Raw genomic sequence first — 17,506 nt, 5'->3', positions numbered from 1 at the left:
TTCCTGCTGAGTTTCCTTCCAGTGCAGCACCTGTTGGGTGGCCAGTCTTCCCCCAGCTTTCCAGCAGCTCAGCTCCCAGTCCGCTCCACACTCCAGGTTACAGATTCCAGCTCCCGGCGGCGTTCCCTGAACTTTTTCTTTTTTTGTTTTGAACTGAAACTGAGATTAAAGCATCTATTAAAACTTCTGTACGCGCGCTTCAGGAGCATGCTGGACCCTGCTCTCGCGCGGCTGTTGGAACTCCGTTCCTCGGATCCGCGGAGAAACTGGGGAGAGACGCGTTTCCCGGAGCTTTCCGAGAAGAGCACCGCGCTGCTCTCTGGATGTTAACGGATCAGGAAGCGCGCGCTGCGGGTTCTGCTGCGGGCGGGTTCTAGGACTGTTCTGGACGGGTTCTGTTCAGGTTCTTGCTGTGTTCTGACTGTTGGAGAAACTTTAGTTTAAGTGAAGAAGCGCAGAAGTTGAGACAGTGCGCAGGTGCGCGCTCCCCTCTCCTCTCCCGGGACTATGAGGGTTTCAGCCCGCGCTGTCTCGCGCCTCAGGTGTCCGGACCCGGAGAGCTGTATTAGGACAGGTTAAAGGCTCACCTGACTCAACGCTCCGCCGCCAACCGCCAGCCAAATGCCGCCTCTCCCGATACTCTGCCTGCTGTGGTGTTTCCTGCGGAGCTGCTGGGCCGAGTCCGCTCTCATCTCCAAACTGCAGCACGGAGAGGCCAAGGAGCTCAACGGTGAGTCCCGTTACACAGCCCGAGACCCATTACACAGCCGTTACACAGCCCGAGAATCCTTACACAGCCGTTACACAGCCCGAGAATCCTTACACAGCCGTTTTACAGCTCGAGACCTGTTACACAGCCTTTACACAGCCCGAGACCTGTTACACAGCCGTTACACAGCCCGAGACACGTTACACAGCCGTTATACAGCCCGAGACACGTTACACAGTTGTTACAAAGAGTTACACACCCCAAGACACGTTACACAGCCGTTATACAGCCCGAGACCTGTTACACAGCCGTTACACTGCCGTTACACAGCCCGAGACCCGTTACACAGCCGTTATACAGCCTGAGACCTGTTACACATCCGTAACACTGTCACTGAGCTACGTTTTTAAATTTACAGTTAATGATTCAGAGTTACACAGTTATAGCTTCAAAGTTAGAGTTACAGATTCAGAGTTACAGAGTTACACTTTCAAGTTTACAGTACAGCTTTAAAGTAAGAGTTACAGATGTACATAGATGCAGTTTCAGATTTACACAGTTACAGAGTTACAATTAGAGTTACAAATACTTTCAGATTTTGTTTTAGTAGCGTTAGAGTTTTAAAGTTACTATTGCACAGTTTCAGTTTTGACTTTACACAGACTTAAAAATCTTGCAAAAGTTGACATTGCTATTTCTATCAAGTGTTATAAAGCAAAAAGCCATAACAAAAATTTGAGTAATAATATATTTTAAGTTGAGAACAATTGTAACAATGTAGTAACAAGTTTTGTTTGTGTTGTTGTGCAAGATATCACTGGGTACTGAGTTACACAGTTACACACTTACAGATGTTGCAGAGTTTGTTTAGTCAGGTTCCGTTTGAGTTACAGTTTCAGATTTAGAGAGTTACACAGTTACAGATTTACAAATGTTGCGTATGGACAGGTTCAGTTTGGGTTACATTTTTAGATTTAGAAAGTTACACAGCTACAGTTTGTCATAGAGTTACAGTCACACACCAATTTACAGAGTTACATTTTCAAGGTTACAGAGTTACACAGTTACAGTAACACTGATCTGCTCTAAAATTAAAACCTTGACTGCTGCTTGTCTGTCCATCTGTCTGTCTTTCTGTCTGCCCCTACTTGTCTCTCTATCCCCACACCCACCCCCCTCCTCTCTCTCTCTCTCTCTCTCTCTCTCTGAATGAGCTCGTTTGTTCGCCCCGAGCCCCATTATGGCAGGTAGGATGTGGAAATTACCTTTGGCTTTAAACTCTATCCGTGTGTGTGTTTAAGTGTCCCGGGGGGCGCTGCCGCTCTCTGATGGCAGAATGAGTGTATTCATGTGGCTGCTGATGTGCTCACCTCTACAACCCCCCCATCCCCTACCCGTCACACTCAGACACACTCGTGCACACACACACATCACTTACACACTCTGTAAAACTCACCAGCTTCTCTGTTTTTAATGTGAAGCTGAAATGTAAACATGGCTTTGATGACAGTTTGGATAAACACAGGTTGGTGGGAGAACTGGACCTCCAGCATGACCCACGGTGTTCAGGAAAATTCAGGGCAGCAAGAGTGTACAGTGGCGGGGGTCACCGGGGGGTTTAGCACATGCTGTGTTTATAGCTCTAGGTATATATATTTACTGTATTTAAAGCTTTTAAATATGGTGCTACAGCAGTTCTATTGATCTGCACATTAGATTGGTTTTTCTGGCATCACAGACTGATTTTACAACTTAATTACTTTCACTGCCTGCAAAATTGTTGCTATGTGGTTGCTGTGGTATTCAAGGGGTTGCTATGATGTTGCTAGCTGGTAGTCAATGTATCCCATGTGGTTAATATGGTTCCCCATGTGGTTGGTTGGGTATTACAGTGCAGTTTGAAAGTATGACTATAAAAATTGTTTGTTAAAATATTTAATTTCTAGTACATATGTGTTTTTATGCCACATTTAGATTGATGCATGCACAGCACACATGAAAATATCATAATTATAGCTTTTTCACACTATGTACAGTAGAAGGGCTGCACAGTATTGGGAAAAAACATACATATTATATTCATATTATTTTCATGAAAAAAAATCACCGGAACCAGAATGATCTATGGTCTGACATGTCCTGATATTATTAATGCACTGAATCAAAACTGGAGGTAAATAAATGAAGCTGAGCAGATATATTCTGCTTCTGATAGATACTCATAGACAAGCCATGGATTCGTCTTTAAATACAAAATTATTCATTTTGCAACCTGATATATGTGATGTAATTTGACATTGCGCTTGGCATGGCATTTCCTGCGATGTATTGCAATTGCATTTCGTGAGACAATACTGAGATGAATGGATTACAGCTCTGGAAAAATAAAGAGAGCACTTCATTTCCTGAATTTCCTGAATTTTCTGATTTTGAAGAAAAAAGAAAGTTGTTGAATGGCTGAAATAACAAAAAAGCTGCAGAGATATGAGACCTTTAAAAATGCAAAGAAAACAAATTCAAATTCAAAAAGTTCAGAAATCAATATTTGGTGAAATAACCCTGGTTTTAATCACAGTTTTCATGCTTCTTGGCATGTTCTCCTCCACCAGTCTTACACACTGCTTTTGGATAAATTGATGCCACTCCTGGTGCAAAAATTCAAGCAGTTCAGTTTGGTTTGATGGCTTGTGATCATACATCTTCCTCTTGATTATATTCCAGAGGTTTTCAATTTGGTAAAAGCAAAGGAACTTTTAAGTGGTCTTTTATTTTTTTCCAGAGCTGTATATTGTGTAACCCTACTGCATGGTGAATAGATTCAAGTAATGGCCCGAAGTGAACTGCAATTTTCAGCCTCATTGTCCTGCTGACATTTCCAAAAGCCTAAAACCCACAATACAATAAAGCATTATGCGCTGAATGACTCTCAGACTCTACAGCCTGTACTCCAGCTTCTACAGTACCTTCACTGCCACTAATATATTGTACCTTTCATTCAGATTCATTCCAAAATAACTGGAATTGAACTGAATTGGCTGTTCCAGCTCTTTTATGCAGCTCTTTTAATTCTGGGCCAGGTTTTGTGAAGGTTTTGGACAGGTTAGATGGGGCACCAGGTTCTACCTGCCCTCCCTTATTCCCCTGTGACCCTCAGAAAGAAAGAATGGAGGTGAATGAGTGCCATACGCTGCCAACTGCAGCTGAAAGGTGAGGCTTGTTCTCTAGTCCTCTTTTATCACCTCCACAATGGCCGCCTTATCACAGCTGTTCTTTACTGCTGCTGATAGAAGCTGCCACTAACTGCTGATTTGGGACTGGGCTGCTTCTCCAGCTGGAGAACTGAGCGCTAAAAGAGACCTTGTGACCTGTTTGGGCACTGGGTCAGCAAGTTTTTGGACAAATTTGGGTCTGATGAGGGAACTCCAGAACCTGCTGAACTTACTGACAAGCTTTAATAAAGTATTCAGTAAAGTATGGGCAGATTTATTGATCAAAATGTCATGGTGCATGAAGTATCTTGCCCAGAGAAGACTTTCTACTATATTAGGTTTGGAACTTTTCTGTCAGTATTTGATTGCTTTCAGCAACAAGAGCATTTGTGAGGTCCCCAACTCATCCCATCCATTTCACAGCTTAATACAGGAGACTGGAGATATATATATACAGCCATGGTTTCATTGGCTTGATTATTGGTTGTCTGCTCCAGGAAATCCTATACTATTGGCAGTACTTCTATACAGGGACTAAACAAGCTGTGTAAGTAAGTGTATTTGCACATCTGTGTCAGCAATGGGTTCATCCTGACACAGCTGAATGCATTCATTAAAAGAAGTGCCCACATATTTCCTCACATTAAAATAAATATGTTAAATTGAATCAATATTTTTTGATGATGCACTAATGATTTATTTAAAAAAAAATCATATTTGAATCAGATAAATAAATGCATTAAAGTGCATTAAGTTGCATTAAATTCTTAAAGGTTGAAGGTACATTTCAAACAGTTCATAAAGAAACACTTCTGACTTTTTCTCTTTTATTTCTCCCAATTTTGGCTATCCAATTGTCCCACCCCTTTGTGCATCCCCATCACCAGTGGCGCCTGTGACCCTAGGAGGGTGCGGTTAAGGCACACGCCTCCGCCGACACGTGTGAAGTCAGTTACCCCTTTTTTCGAGCTGCTGCCGATAAATCATTGTCAGAGCGGCTAGCGCGCTCTGTGAAAAATGCAGCGACTAGGATCCAATACATTTGCACAAAGATGCCTTGTGCTGCCCAGTGCCACCTTTGATGGGGGGAGAGCGCCATCTACCCACCCGGAGGGAGTAAGACCAATTTTGCTCCCTCTGGGTGTCGGAAGCTGATGGCAAAGCTACATAAACAGGATTCGAACGTGCGACCTCCCATTCATCGTGGCAGCACATTAGACTGCTGGACCACTCGGCACCCTGAAACATTAAATCATTTGATTAAGATTTTTTTTTTTTTTTACCGTAGAACTGTAGTGAAATTTAATAACACATCAAAAAAATTCTAAAGAATCATACTGTGGTCAAACATATTAATTTAAAGAATTCATTTTAATTTCCTAAAGGATTAGAAATGAATAATGCTGAATTTTAATTGTTGCAGTGATTGATTAGAGGTGATCAGTGTGTGTGTGTGTGTAGGCTGGAGAGGTGTTGACGGGTTGGTCGGGAGGTTCTGCAGATTGTGTGTTCTGTAGAAGCAGATTTACTCAGTGTTGAGGAATGCTGGATGAATGAGGCCCAGCGAGGATTAAATCAGTGTGTTTAGCGTATAGCTGCTCGCTGCGTGCAGTTTACGTGAAATCCCGTGTTCTGGGATGTGAATGGGCTTATTGGCAGATTTCTGCAGGCTGAGCTCAGGCTGTGATATTAATCAGTAGAGGGTAATGTGGCTCTGGGGATGTTAGTAATGGTATTTATACATATGTTAACAGAGGCTCTCTGAACCTTCTGACACCCATAACTTCTTAGTGTTCAGGTGTAATTTGAACAGTGTGGATGAGATTAGGAGTCGAGACATAAACAGAATGATCTAGAGTGGGTTTGGCACGAAACACTTAATTCTAGACTTAAAACATTCTCACAGGGACGTCCAATTTGATCCAAAAGCCATATTTTTAATGCACTAATTTAATGCATTATCCCAATCTTTACTGGAATTATTGCCCAGCTAACAGCACTGAGAAGAGTTCTCAAAAGGCAAATCAAATAGATAAGTTAGAGTCTGCAATGTTGAACCATTTTATCATGGAGCATAAAAAACATACCACATCATACAGCTCTGGAAAAAATAAGAGACTTATTTATGATGAGTTTCTTTGATTTTACAAAAAAACAAAAAAACAAAACTGGAATATAATCAAGAGGAAGATGGGTGATCACAAGCCATCAAATCAAACTGAACTGCTTGAATTCTTGCAACAGAAGTAGCATTAAACTATCCAAAAGCAGTGTGTAAGACTGGTGGAGGAGAACATGCCAAGATGCATGAAAACTGTGTTTAAAAATCATGGTTATTCCACCAAATATTGATTTCTGAACTCTTAAAACTTTATGAATAAGAATTTTTTTTGCATTATTTGAGGTCTGAAAACCTATTTCTCATTTTCTCTAAATGACAATATTTTAATTTGGAATTTGGAAGAAATGCTGTCCGTAGTTTATAGAATAAAACAACAATGTTCATTTTACACATATACCTTTTTTCCAGAGCTGTTTGTATGTACAGTACATAATAAAAAATAGCTGGAACTATTTAAAACCAACCATACAGAATGTTTCATTATGTTAAGTACTAAAAATAAAGTAATTTTATCTCAGTATTAATTAGCAGCATGTTATCTAACCTGTGAGGAGGTTGCATTATATTGAAATATAATTGAACAGATATTGATATCATTATTATTGATACATGGATTAAATATAGATATTTTTATTTAAACGTGGGCACAATAAACTTCCTAAGACCCCCACGCCCCCAATTTGACGCACTAAAGTTAAAGTTACTGTTTCTTTACTTCACGTGGTGGCGCTAATCAGATGATACCGTTACTCTGATTGAATGTATACATCCATTTAAAAAAAAAAAAAAAAGATCAACATAAACAGTAAATGCCACAATTCATAAACAAAAACCTGTATTACATTAAACGGGGCAATTTTGTGATTGGATCTTAATCATAAAGAAAAAGTAAAATATTGTGTGAAACATATGGATATGCTATGGAAAAACTCTTCTTTTGAAAGGTCGCTGTTGGTTTGTTGAGACTTGTATCTGGATCCTCCCTGTGAGCGTTATGTACTCGATCAGCGCTGACTGCGTTCAGCTGCAGGCATTTTGTATTAGAGCCAAATTATCCCTCATTAATCTGCTGTAGTCCCTCCAGCATCACTGACGGAGAGAACAGAGCACAGGGGTACTCTTTAGGACCACCAGCAGCAGCATTATTCCTCATTTCCGGCTTTTATTGGATTTACTGGATCACCCAGGGAGGAATGTGGTTAATGTGCCGTTTAGGTTAACTGGGAAATGCAGGCTGTTCTTCTGCTCTTTTTTTTATTTCACAGGATGCCACCTACACCATGCTGTCTGCCATTTAGTTCTAATTTCCCCTGCAATCGCCTTATAATCAGTCTGTTTCAAAGTGACAAGTTATTTTATTTTGTTTCAAGAGAAACAGAAAAAAGACAAAGCTCTAGAACTACATGGTTTATTTTAAATGATCATGTTCCACTACAAAACAGTAAACCAGACTGCAGACCATAAACTGTTCTGTTATTCTTCTGAGAACTCTCCTTACGGCTACGAGCTGAGAATAATGTGCGATAATAGGGTTTAGAGGTTGTCAGAGGGCATTGTGTTAAAGCAACCTGGAAAAAATAAATAAATAAGGAATTGTCAGATAAAATAAAGATTACAAGAATCAGTATTATCTTCACTTTTAGATGCCATTGCATGCCATTAATAATAACTAAATAATATCACAATAATGCGATTAACCCTTCTTACAAGGGCAATGAATGATGATGTTTGGGTGATGTAGATTTTAAGTTTAATTTGTGTCTTATTATTATGGACATGTCAATATATTTTCTTATTAGTCAGTAATGTGATTTTTCTGACCTCCATGCAATATTGGGAAAACTTTTTTTCTGCAATATATTGCAAGCAGATTTTTTTTTACCAGAAGTCAACTGAAGTCAACAAGGCAATGTCATCATTTTAGTAATCTGTGTAGGCAGTGTCATATAGTGTAAAATAAATGATATAAGCCTTATAATTGAAAATGTAATTGAAAAGGAAAGAAAATTTATTTGTAACCTTTATTAAAGTTTCTTTACTTTACACGTGCAGACACTCCCGTCACTCCCAGAATCAGCCCAGTGAGTTCATTACAGCACATCTTAGCTCAATTAGTGAGTAATATCTCAGATATTAGCTGTGTTTTACAGCCCGGTGCAGAGGGGAGAGTATGGCAGCTGGCAGAACTCGGTCTTGGCTGCCAGTCTCCACATTACCAGTGTGTTGTGTTAAGTGGTTTCCATAGCTTGTATCTAGTGTGCATTTATTGTGCCACTGTTGTAACGAGCGGGACATTGTGCCAAAGGATTTTCAGTACCCAGCAGTGCTGTAAAATGAAACAAACTGGGACAAATAAGTCCCTGTTAAAGTAAGAGTCCACCCTGACCCTCGTTTCTACACCCGGCACTCCTGGCTGCCAGCCTGTAAGCACTGAGACTAGCTGTCAGTCGACACTCGCTGCCCTGCCAACTCAAAGTCGCCTTTCTAAAAGCTGAAAAGGCAGCAAATGCAGAGTCTCTGGAGACTCAAACACAGTCAATGCTTTAGAACTACAGATATTATGTTAGAATCTTCTTTAAACTTAAAAAAAAAAAAACTGTTTTACACTGCAGACTCTAAAGTGTCCTGTTATCTTCTGAAAAAACTCCACAGTCCATTAAAGGGGCCTAGAGAAAAATTGCATCATTACATGTTACTATTTTTTGTCACTGCCAGGAGAAGCTGAAGCTCAAAGACAGCTTAATGACAGATGCTATAAATACTGTATATCCTTGGCAACTCAAAAATTATATTATTATAGCAAGTGTTTGTCTTGGAATTCTGCGTTTTTAAAACTCAAAGTTTTTAAGACCACAGCACCTCATTCCAAAATGATTCTGGCTTGTCCAAATGTGCTTTAGCATACCTGAAGCGACTCTGTTTGTGTGCTCAGAAAAGGCTTCTTCTTCATTACCCTCCCATACAGCTCCTCCTTGTTTAAAGTGAGCTGAATGGTTGAACGTTGCACAGTGACACCATCTTCAGCAAGATGATGTAGGTCTTTGGAGCTGGTCTGTGGGTTGACTATGACTATTCTCACCATCCTTCTCCTCTGCTTATCTGAGATTTTTCTTGGCTGCCACTTTGGGCCTTAACTAGAACTGTGCCTGTGGTCTTCCATTTCCTCACTATGTTCCTCACAGTGGAAACTGACAGCTGAAATCTCTGAGATAGCTTTTTGTATCCTTCCTCTAAACCATTATGTTAAAGAATCTTTGTTTTTAGGTCATTTGAGAGTTCAGGTTGTTTTGAGGCTCCCATGTTGCCACTCTTCAGAGAAGATGCAAAGAGGAGGAAAACTTGCAATTGGCTACTTTAACCCTTTTTCATAATTGAATTCACCTGTGTGAATGTAGGTGAAAGGTCAATGAGCTTCAAATAATGTTTTTTTTATAATTATTGCTAATAGTATTTAGATCAATAAAACAATAAGGTTGCCCTATTTATGCACTTGCCTAATATTGATTAAATGATTATTGCACACTTTCTGTAAATCATATCGTCGTCCTATGAATGTTCTATGAAAAACATTTATCTCCATTTTTTATCTCCATAATTTAAACAAACAAACTGTCCCTTACACTGTGCCAAAATTTCTTGATGAATGGACCAATAGACACTCTTTAAAATTACCTGAAATTAACTCTTTTTACATTGACTTACATTGAAAGTTTACAAGGTTTTTTCTCTCTCCTGTAAAGTTGCTGTTTTGGAGATAAGTGTTTTTCATTGGACAGCGATGATGTAAACTTTTTATATTTAAAGCTGATTTCTATAAGTTTAGGATTTAGGGCCCTCTCTGGTCAGAATGGGTAATTTCGCCGGGCATGCAGAAGAATCATTTTAAACTGGGCGGGTGTGATGCGGTCTCCTTTCAGAGCGGATGAATCCGATTCCAGGTTATGTTCAGTCAGAAAGAGAGAGAGAGAGAGAGAGAGAGAGAGAGAGAGAGAGAGAGAGAGAGAGCGCGCTCAGTCAGAAACTTCACTTCAACTATACACTTTGGATTAACTATGAGTGAATAGTTAGAGCTACTAAGCTCAGAGTTTCCCCTTCTGAAGTCTCCATTGCTCCACCAGTCGCTCGTGTTCAGTAAAACTGAGCCGGAACCTCTTTCAGAGGCTGTACAAATAACTGGCAAGAAGAACTCCCGGGAAATGCGACTCTACACCCCAGTTTTTAGAATGAATATACATGTATTAGGCTTGGCAGGGATGGTTGTTCCAGCACACTGGTACCATTAAACAAAATATTTTTTCCCTTCTCCATTGAGAAATGCTTCTGCTTTTAGTTTAGAAACAAAATAATACAGACTGGCATTTTAATATTTAACTGAAATTGCTGTTAAAAAAAAAAACAATAATTTATAAAGGTAAATCATGAAAATGATCAGGGGTGCACAAACTTTTTATACTACTGTAGTATCATTATACTATAATGTGATATATTGAATCGCAAACCCTATGTCTTGATACATACTATGTTGCCATATTCTTGGCAATACACAGCCTTTATTAAAATATATCTGGATCCCAAAATCCCATAATCCCAATCCACTGGATCAGACCAGGACATCCCTACTTGTATGAATACTGGAGCTGTTTTTGGTGCGACATGTAGAAACAGTTTAATCCTGTAGGCACTGAGTTCAGCTGTCAGTCTACACTCGCTGCTCTGCCAAATCAAAGTCTTGTTTCTAAAAACTGAAAAGGCCGTAAAAGCGGATTCTCTCGGGACCTCTGGAAGTGAGAAAAGAAGCCCTGGCACACAGAGAGCATTAAATATACCCACAGCATGGCACACGTGACGGTGCGAGGGCGAACCTTTGGCTGTAGGACTCGTAGACGGCTGGAGATTACAGGGTAACTGTGTCCAGCTCAGTCTGGCAGCGGGACAGATTCAGCAGAAGAACAAGTCGGTGCCTGCCTGATGTTTGCCGTGTCGGCCCGCCCGCTGGCGCACACATGCCTGTCCGTAACAGGACCCCGGGCTGAGGGACGGAGTGCAGGAGTGCAGGTCCCTTAAAGAACTGTGTCAGAGCTCTGATTTGTTTTCTGTTTTCTTGTCTGTTCTGTCTCACACTTTTAGATCCAGAAACATGTTGAACTTCATTTTCTTTACTTCCTCCCATCAACTCAAAATGCATTTCCTGCAGGACTATTGTTGCTGCCACATTATAATAAGAGTCTCTAATAACTGTGTACTTACACAGTAACAATCCATGTAATAACTAATGTAACTACTGATGAAGTACATATTGGTACAGGTTTATTACAGTTTTACAGGTTATGTTGTTGCACACGTGTGTAAAAGTACATTTTGTAATTATGTATGTGTCATGTTGTGTGATTTTGCTTTGGGAAACTGGGATAAAATATTTTGCTATACCTAACTGGCTCTGATAAACATGTAAATACATAACCTGTATGACTGTAACAAATATATGACTATAACAATATGTACTTTACCCACAGCTACACTGTTATTACATAGATAATTAATTTGTAAATAGACAGTTATTAGAGAGAATTAATATAAAATATAATTTTATTATAAGTGTCTCTTAAACATATATTTTCTCAGAAGTCAAAATCTTCTTAAGACTCTAGTTCAACAGTGTCTCAGCCTTCAGGTAGTGTGTGTGTAGTGTATTCATAACAATAATCTATTAGGTGTAATGGCATTATTCTCCCCAGATGCATTGTTTCATTCACCACTACTGTGAACAATTTTGATGCAAAAACAATCTGAAAAGGATACTATATTAAACACATTATAAGAAAAAATAAATAACTAGAAATTGGGAATGATGTATACATCTATAAAAAAATTTAAGCAAATGGCAAAACAACTGTACAATATTATACTGTATTCACATATCATATGCTTTTGTGCTCATGGCAAGGCCAGGTGAATTATGAGACTTAGATTAGAGGGTAGAGTCAAAAATCACAAAACATGTCCACGTTCAATGCAGGAGACCACATCCACATGTCTCACAGGTCAGTACAACATTCTTTAGCTTCCATGGGACATGTCAAAAGTCACAGGACACAGTTACTGTATTCTATACAAATTGTAATATTTTATATATGTTGTAAAAAACTGTTAAAAAAGTGATGAATTTGATTCTTTACTTATATATTTAATTATTTAAGCCTTTTAAAAAAAATATAAATATTATGTAATTTTTTTCTCCTTCTGAAAACTTTTTAAACTTTGTATTGTAAAGATGTGATGCAGTAGCATAATGCACTAGGACACTGAATAAAAATAAGCATTTATTAATTAGTCTGTCACTCATCAATAAGTCTAAATCCTTTAATCCAGGGTCAGTCGTAACATGTCCATTAACCCCGTCTCACTCTGAGATCAGCACCATCAGTCTTGGTCCTCGCCGGCCGTTTGATTGATCCGGACATCTGTTAAAATCTCTTTGATCCGCAGAGGGCAGAGGTTCCTCTGAGATAATGACGGGTTTAGAGTGACAGGCCACGCCCCTCGAATCAGCGAGGGAAGACCCTGTGAAACGAGAGATAAAGAAAAATAGAAATGAGGCTGGAAGTCTGTAATCAGGCAGAGCTGCTTCCTCTCGCTGGTCCTGCTGGAAGATTATATGTTGTGATAAGCGCCGGTCGGTGTTTTAGCGTAGCCGCGGGCAGTGGAAGAGCTCCTGTAGAGAAGTTTCTGGGTTTTCTGAAAGGAAGATATATTTGACTTTTTGACCATTTAAAAGATTTCCAGTTGGAATTAGATTATACGACATTTCAGGGCTGAGATTTCAAACTTTTAATGTGGGAAACTGCTGAGTCCCTATTGCGTTTTACTCCATACTCAAGTATAACATAGACGCATGTAGTATTTCCTCATGTGCTAAATAATTGTGCCATACATGCAATAAATTATAATTCTACAAATATTTGTTTAAATCTATAAATCACTCCATAGCAACAAGGCAAAATGTGATAAAAAGCTCCTTGCAGCATTCACCTAAAAACGTACAAAAAAGACCAAAAAATGTAAACAAAAAAAAAAATGTTTAGGTTAGGGGTGTATAATGTGGAACTAAAATAATGTCACAAAATTTTTATGGTATTTTAGAGATAGCAATATTTTTGGCTATAGGATAAAACGTTGATTTTTTAAATTTATTTTAAAAAAATTATAATTTTAACAATATACAAAAGCAAAAAATAAATATTTAACATTTATTAAGTAAAAGCATAAGCATGTCTTACAGTCGGTAGGAACAAACTAAAAAAAAAAAAAAATATATATATATATATATATATATATATATATATATATATATATATATATATATATATATATATATAAACTATAATTAACCAATACCCTGATTTTGTATAAAATGTTAATGATGTAACAAAAATAAAAAAGTAGTGTAACAATAAATATCTACCACAAAACTAAAGTGCAGGATATTCAGTGCATATAAACTGTACTCATGAACAATTAAAAATAAATACAATAAATAGCTAAATAAATACATATCAGACTGCTTAAAAAAAAAAAGATAATTCAGAATTGTCATAGCAGAATTTCTGATAATGTTTTTGCATATGATACAATATGCAGAACCCTTATTTAGTTTATTTAATTTAAAAAAACATTTTAAAACATTTGTGCATGTATTTCATGATATATATAGCAGTAAAAGCAGTATTTACAAATATTCTGAAATATCTAAAAATGTCTTAACATGTATGAAAATAAATATATAGTAAAAATGAATGCTTTATTTGTCTATTTAAATAAATATATACTGTGGTAAAATGTAAACAAAATTATGAAAAAAATCAGTTTATGTAATTCTTTAGAAACTGATAGATAATAATACACACTGTATCATATATCATGAAAATGTAATCAAGTATTGTGATGTCGTCTTTCTAATATATTGCCCAGTCCTCCATTCTCCATTAATATAATTATAGAAGGCACAGCCGTGGAGGTGATACAGGCTGTCTGACGTCCTGCTGTTTGGTATGGATGATCTGGAGTAACGGGCCCTCAGGTCGTACTTACCTGACTCCATAAATACCCGTCAGCCTCTCTCCCAGACGACAGCACTTCCTTCACCTTGACACCTTTATACTGTTCTTCACACCCGTCATCCATCAAACACTGACAGCCTTCAGACGGGCGTCTCTGCCATTTTTAACCCAGACCGGCCGTCCTGCCAACAGCACCAAATTCAATGTTGTCCTTAGAGAAGAGTGATTTAAATCTGTGCCCCAATCAAACATAACATTATGACCACCGTGACCATATATTTTTAGCTTTGCTTATTATATAGGACATTATAGAATTACAGAATTCTTTAATTACAGACTCATATCACATATTAGAGTAAAATCCTTTAACATTACTTTAAAGCCTCAGTCCACATACTTCTCTTACCTATAGTTACACTTCTATATCTATATCAGCTTGTCCAGAAAAGTAAGTGTAAGACATGTCCTTTAGGGAAGGCTCAAATACAAATTATAGATTGTAGTCCTGTTTCTGTTTCTCTTATTTGGACTACCAAATAGCAGCTATAATAAGTGATGGGTCATTCATTTTTCACCACTGAAGCAGTGCTGCTGGAGTTCTTAAACACGGTGTAACTCACTGTCCTTCATTCAATTTGACACTCCTACCCACTTTAGCTTTAGATAAAGGAAAGACAGAGAAAGAAGCTCTGAATCTGTTGCTGCACAGTTTGTGTTGGTCATCTTCTAGTCCTTCATCATTGGGCTCAGGATGCTGCCCGCAGGACACTGCTCACAGGACGCTATTGGTAGTTCTTATTTCTGCAATGACACTGAAGTGTTTAAACCATCATGCTAATCAGTGTCTACACAGTGCTAAGAATATTATGATTCACCACCCGAACACAGTAATAGCTGCTCTGTGGTGATCTATCCTGTGAGGTCCTGAGCATTGAAGAACAAGGTAAAAGTAGAATAATAAAGTATACAGAGAAACAGATACAGGACTATAGTGTATATATGTTCATGGACGGTGAATGTAGAAACAAGGAGGTGGTCTCAATACCCCTAGTTATGCTTAATCAGTGTATCTCCTTTTCTAACATATAGGAATGTTTATTGAGGACTGTATCTCAGTAGATGAGGTCATGCTGAGTCTGGATATCATGTAAAATGCAAAGATAGGCAAAACCATGAGCTTAACCATTGCCTTTTTTGGTGTGGTTAGTGCCGTTTGAGGCCAGCGAGAATGTGCGTACGGTAGATGCGTACTTGGCCCAGGGTAAGTCACTGTTCTGAAAGCCTGCCTCAGGGTCGAACTAAATCCCCCCACGCTGAAACAAGAGGATAACCTGTAACTGTTTGTGATTGCTTGCACCCTGCCGGAACAGATAATTCTGCGCTATTAGCCGTAAGCTGTCTGTGGATATTGCCTGTTTTCAGAGCAAACGGAATTCCAGAGGCTTTAGAGGGTTTTGGCAGCAGGTAAATGTGACGACTTGACCTTGGTTACCATCTCTTCCAGGCATGTCTACATACCTTGGCAGATTTTAGCCCTCGCTGTCAGAGAGGTATTTTGAATGCACCCCCAGCCACCCCCCCTTCTTTTCCTTTCTTTCCCTTCTTTCTTTTTGTGACTTTTCTCTTTTTTTCGTCCACTTTCTCGTTTCCTTTTTTACTGCTCATTCTCTCCGTCCCCCTGTGAGTCATTTTTATCCGAGCCGCTGTGTTTCGGCCGCCTGCCACTGATGAGTGATGTCTGAGTCTGCCCTCGAACCGTGTTGTGAAAGCGGAGGCGTGAAAGCAGGCAGATGATTGGCCGAGAAGGGCGTTTATAAGTAGCCGTGTTCATTTCTATGAAACGAGGATATCTATCAGGGACTCAAGATTATTTTCTATTGTGATTTAGAGCTGCTGAGGAGATCATTCTGTCAGTCAGCCAACATCAGCAAACTGCTCTTCTATTTTCACTCAGAATCACCTTTATACTCCCATTGACAAAAAAAATAAAATATATATATATATATATATAAGATACAAGATGAGATACGGTACTATTGGGCATAGAGGCATACAGGCACCATATGATTTTCCTTGGTTTAAGGGTAATACGTTTTTAAATAGTGATTTGAAAAATGCTGGTAGGAAGCCCTGCCATAAGAACCAGCACAATTGTCCTCAGAATGTCCTACTCCTATCACTAAGCTGTTAGTGTCCATCGTATCACTTCTAGGGGTGACTTATTGTCTTATACAATGTCTATAGAAATGTACAGTCAATAGAATAGGACTCTCTGGAATATACTTAATACTGTATAGTATAAGTTCAGAGAGGAAAGGGTGAGGTGATGATCTTTATTACAGGCCCTTTGGCAGCACACGTTAATGAGGTCCTGCGATCAGTGGCCCTACCTTTTCTGAATGCACACTCTAGTGTGCTTTTCCAACAGGGCAATGCTCGTCCATATACTGCTGCCATCTCAGGATCTTGCCTTGAAAATAAAGATACTATACCATGGCAACATGCTTCAGCATTCCTATCTCTGATTGAAAATGTCTGTGATGTTATTGGACATGCTGTCAACACCTAACTCCACCCCTACCGCAAAATCTGCAGGAACTGTGTGATAATATTGGAGCTGTATGGGATGGATTATTATAGGACTCCATTAGGAACCTCTACAACTCTTTACACGCTGAGACATCTGGCATGCTGCAGTGTTGTTACACATGTGTTACACATGCATTACACACTACTTCTGTATGTGTAGCTTAGTAAATATGACTAAAAGTTACCCATATCAATCTAAATTTGTAATCATGTATTTTTGTAAATGGTGTCCTGGTAAATTTTACCTTCCTTTTAAATAGCATTGCAATCCCATACCTCGTTCCAGGTACAACTACAATATTTTTGCAGCTATTTTTTGACAGTGAGTATATTTACTGTATACATTTTTTAAAAAATGGGATAGAACTAAATATCGATATCGATTTTTTTTGTGATACATTATTGATTTGTGGCATCAAATATGGATGTATTTGTTGAAACATAGGCACTCTAAACTTCCTAAAACTCTCCACCAATTTTACTTGTTACAAAAGTTACTGCTTCATTACTCCATGTGATGGCGCTACTCAAATGAATATAAGGTAAACTTGTGGTGAAGAATATTAGTCATTGATTTCTTTAAAACTGACACCAATAAATCCATAATTCCTGCCGTTATGTACCATAAAGGATTGCATGGTGATATGTAGGGTATTGCAGAATCACTATATCATGAAGGGCAATATATTGTGATATATCGTTTGGCTGAGGTGCCCTGTGATTCCCACACCATTTGGAAAAAAAAGTCACATTTATAAGAATCATAAATCATGAAAATATCATTACACCCCTAACAGTGCAGCCACCTGTTCTGAATGAG

The 17,506-nt window shown here is 38.6% G+C and overlaps 1 protein-coding gene across 1 annotated transcript in view; it reads left to right on the top strand.

Moving 5' to 3' along the window:
* pdgfc (platelet derived growth factor c) overlaps window positions 1–17,506 on the top strand; it is a 95,406-nt gene continuing 77,900 nt past the window's right edge. Inside the window, exon 1 of the mRNA XM_007245527.4 lies at window positions 1–730. Coding sequence (XP_007245589.3) covers window positions 622–730 — 109 coding nt within the window. The 5' untranslated portion in view covers window positions 1–621. The remainder of the gene's footprint in view (window positions 731–17,506) is intronic.

The sequence above is a fragment of the Astyanax mexicanus genome, chromosome 10 (genome assembly GCF_023375975.1).
Source record: "Astyanax mexicanus isolate ESR-SI-001 chromosome 10, AstMex3_surface, whole genome shotgun sequence".
Lineage (NCBI taxonomy): Eukaryota > Metazoa > Chordata > Actinopteri > Characiformes > Acestrorhamphidae > Astyanax > Astyanax mexicanus.
Note: the sequence above shows the minus strand (reverse complement) of the source record. Positions and strands in the feature narration are given on the sequence as shown.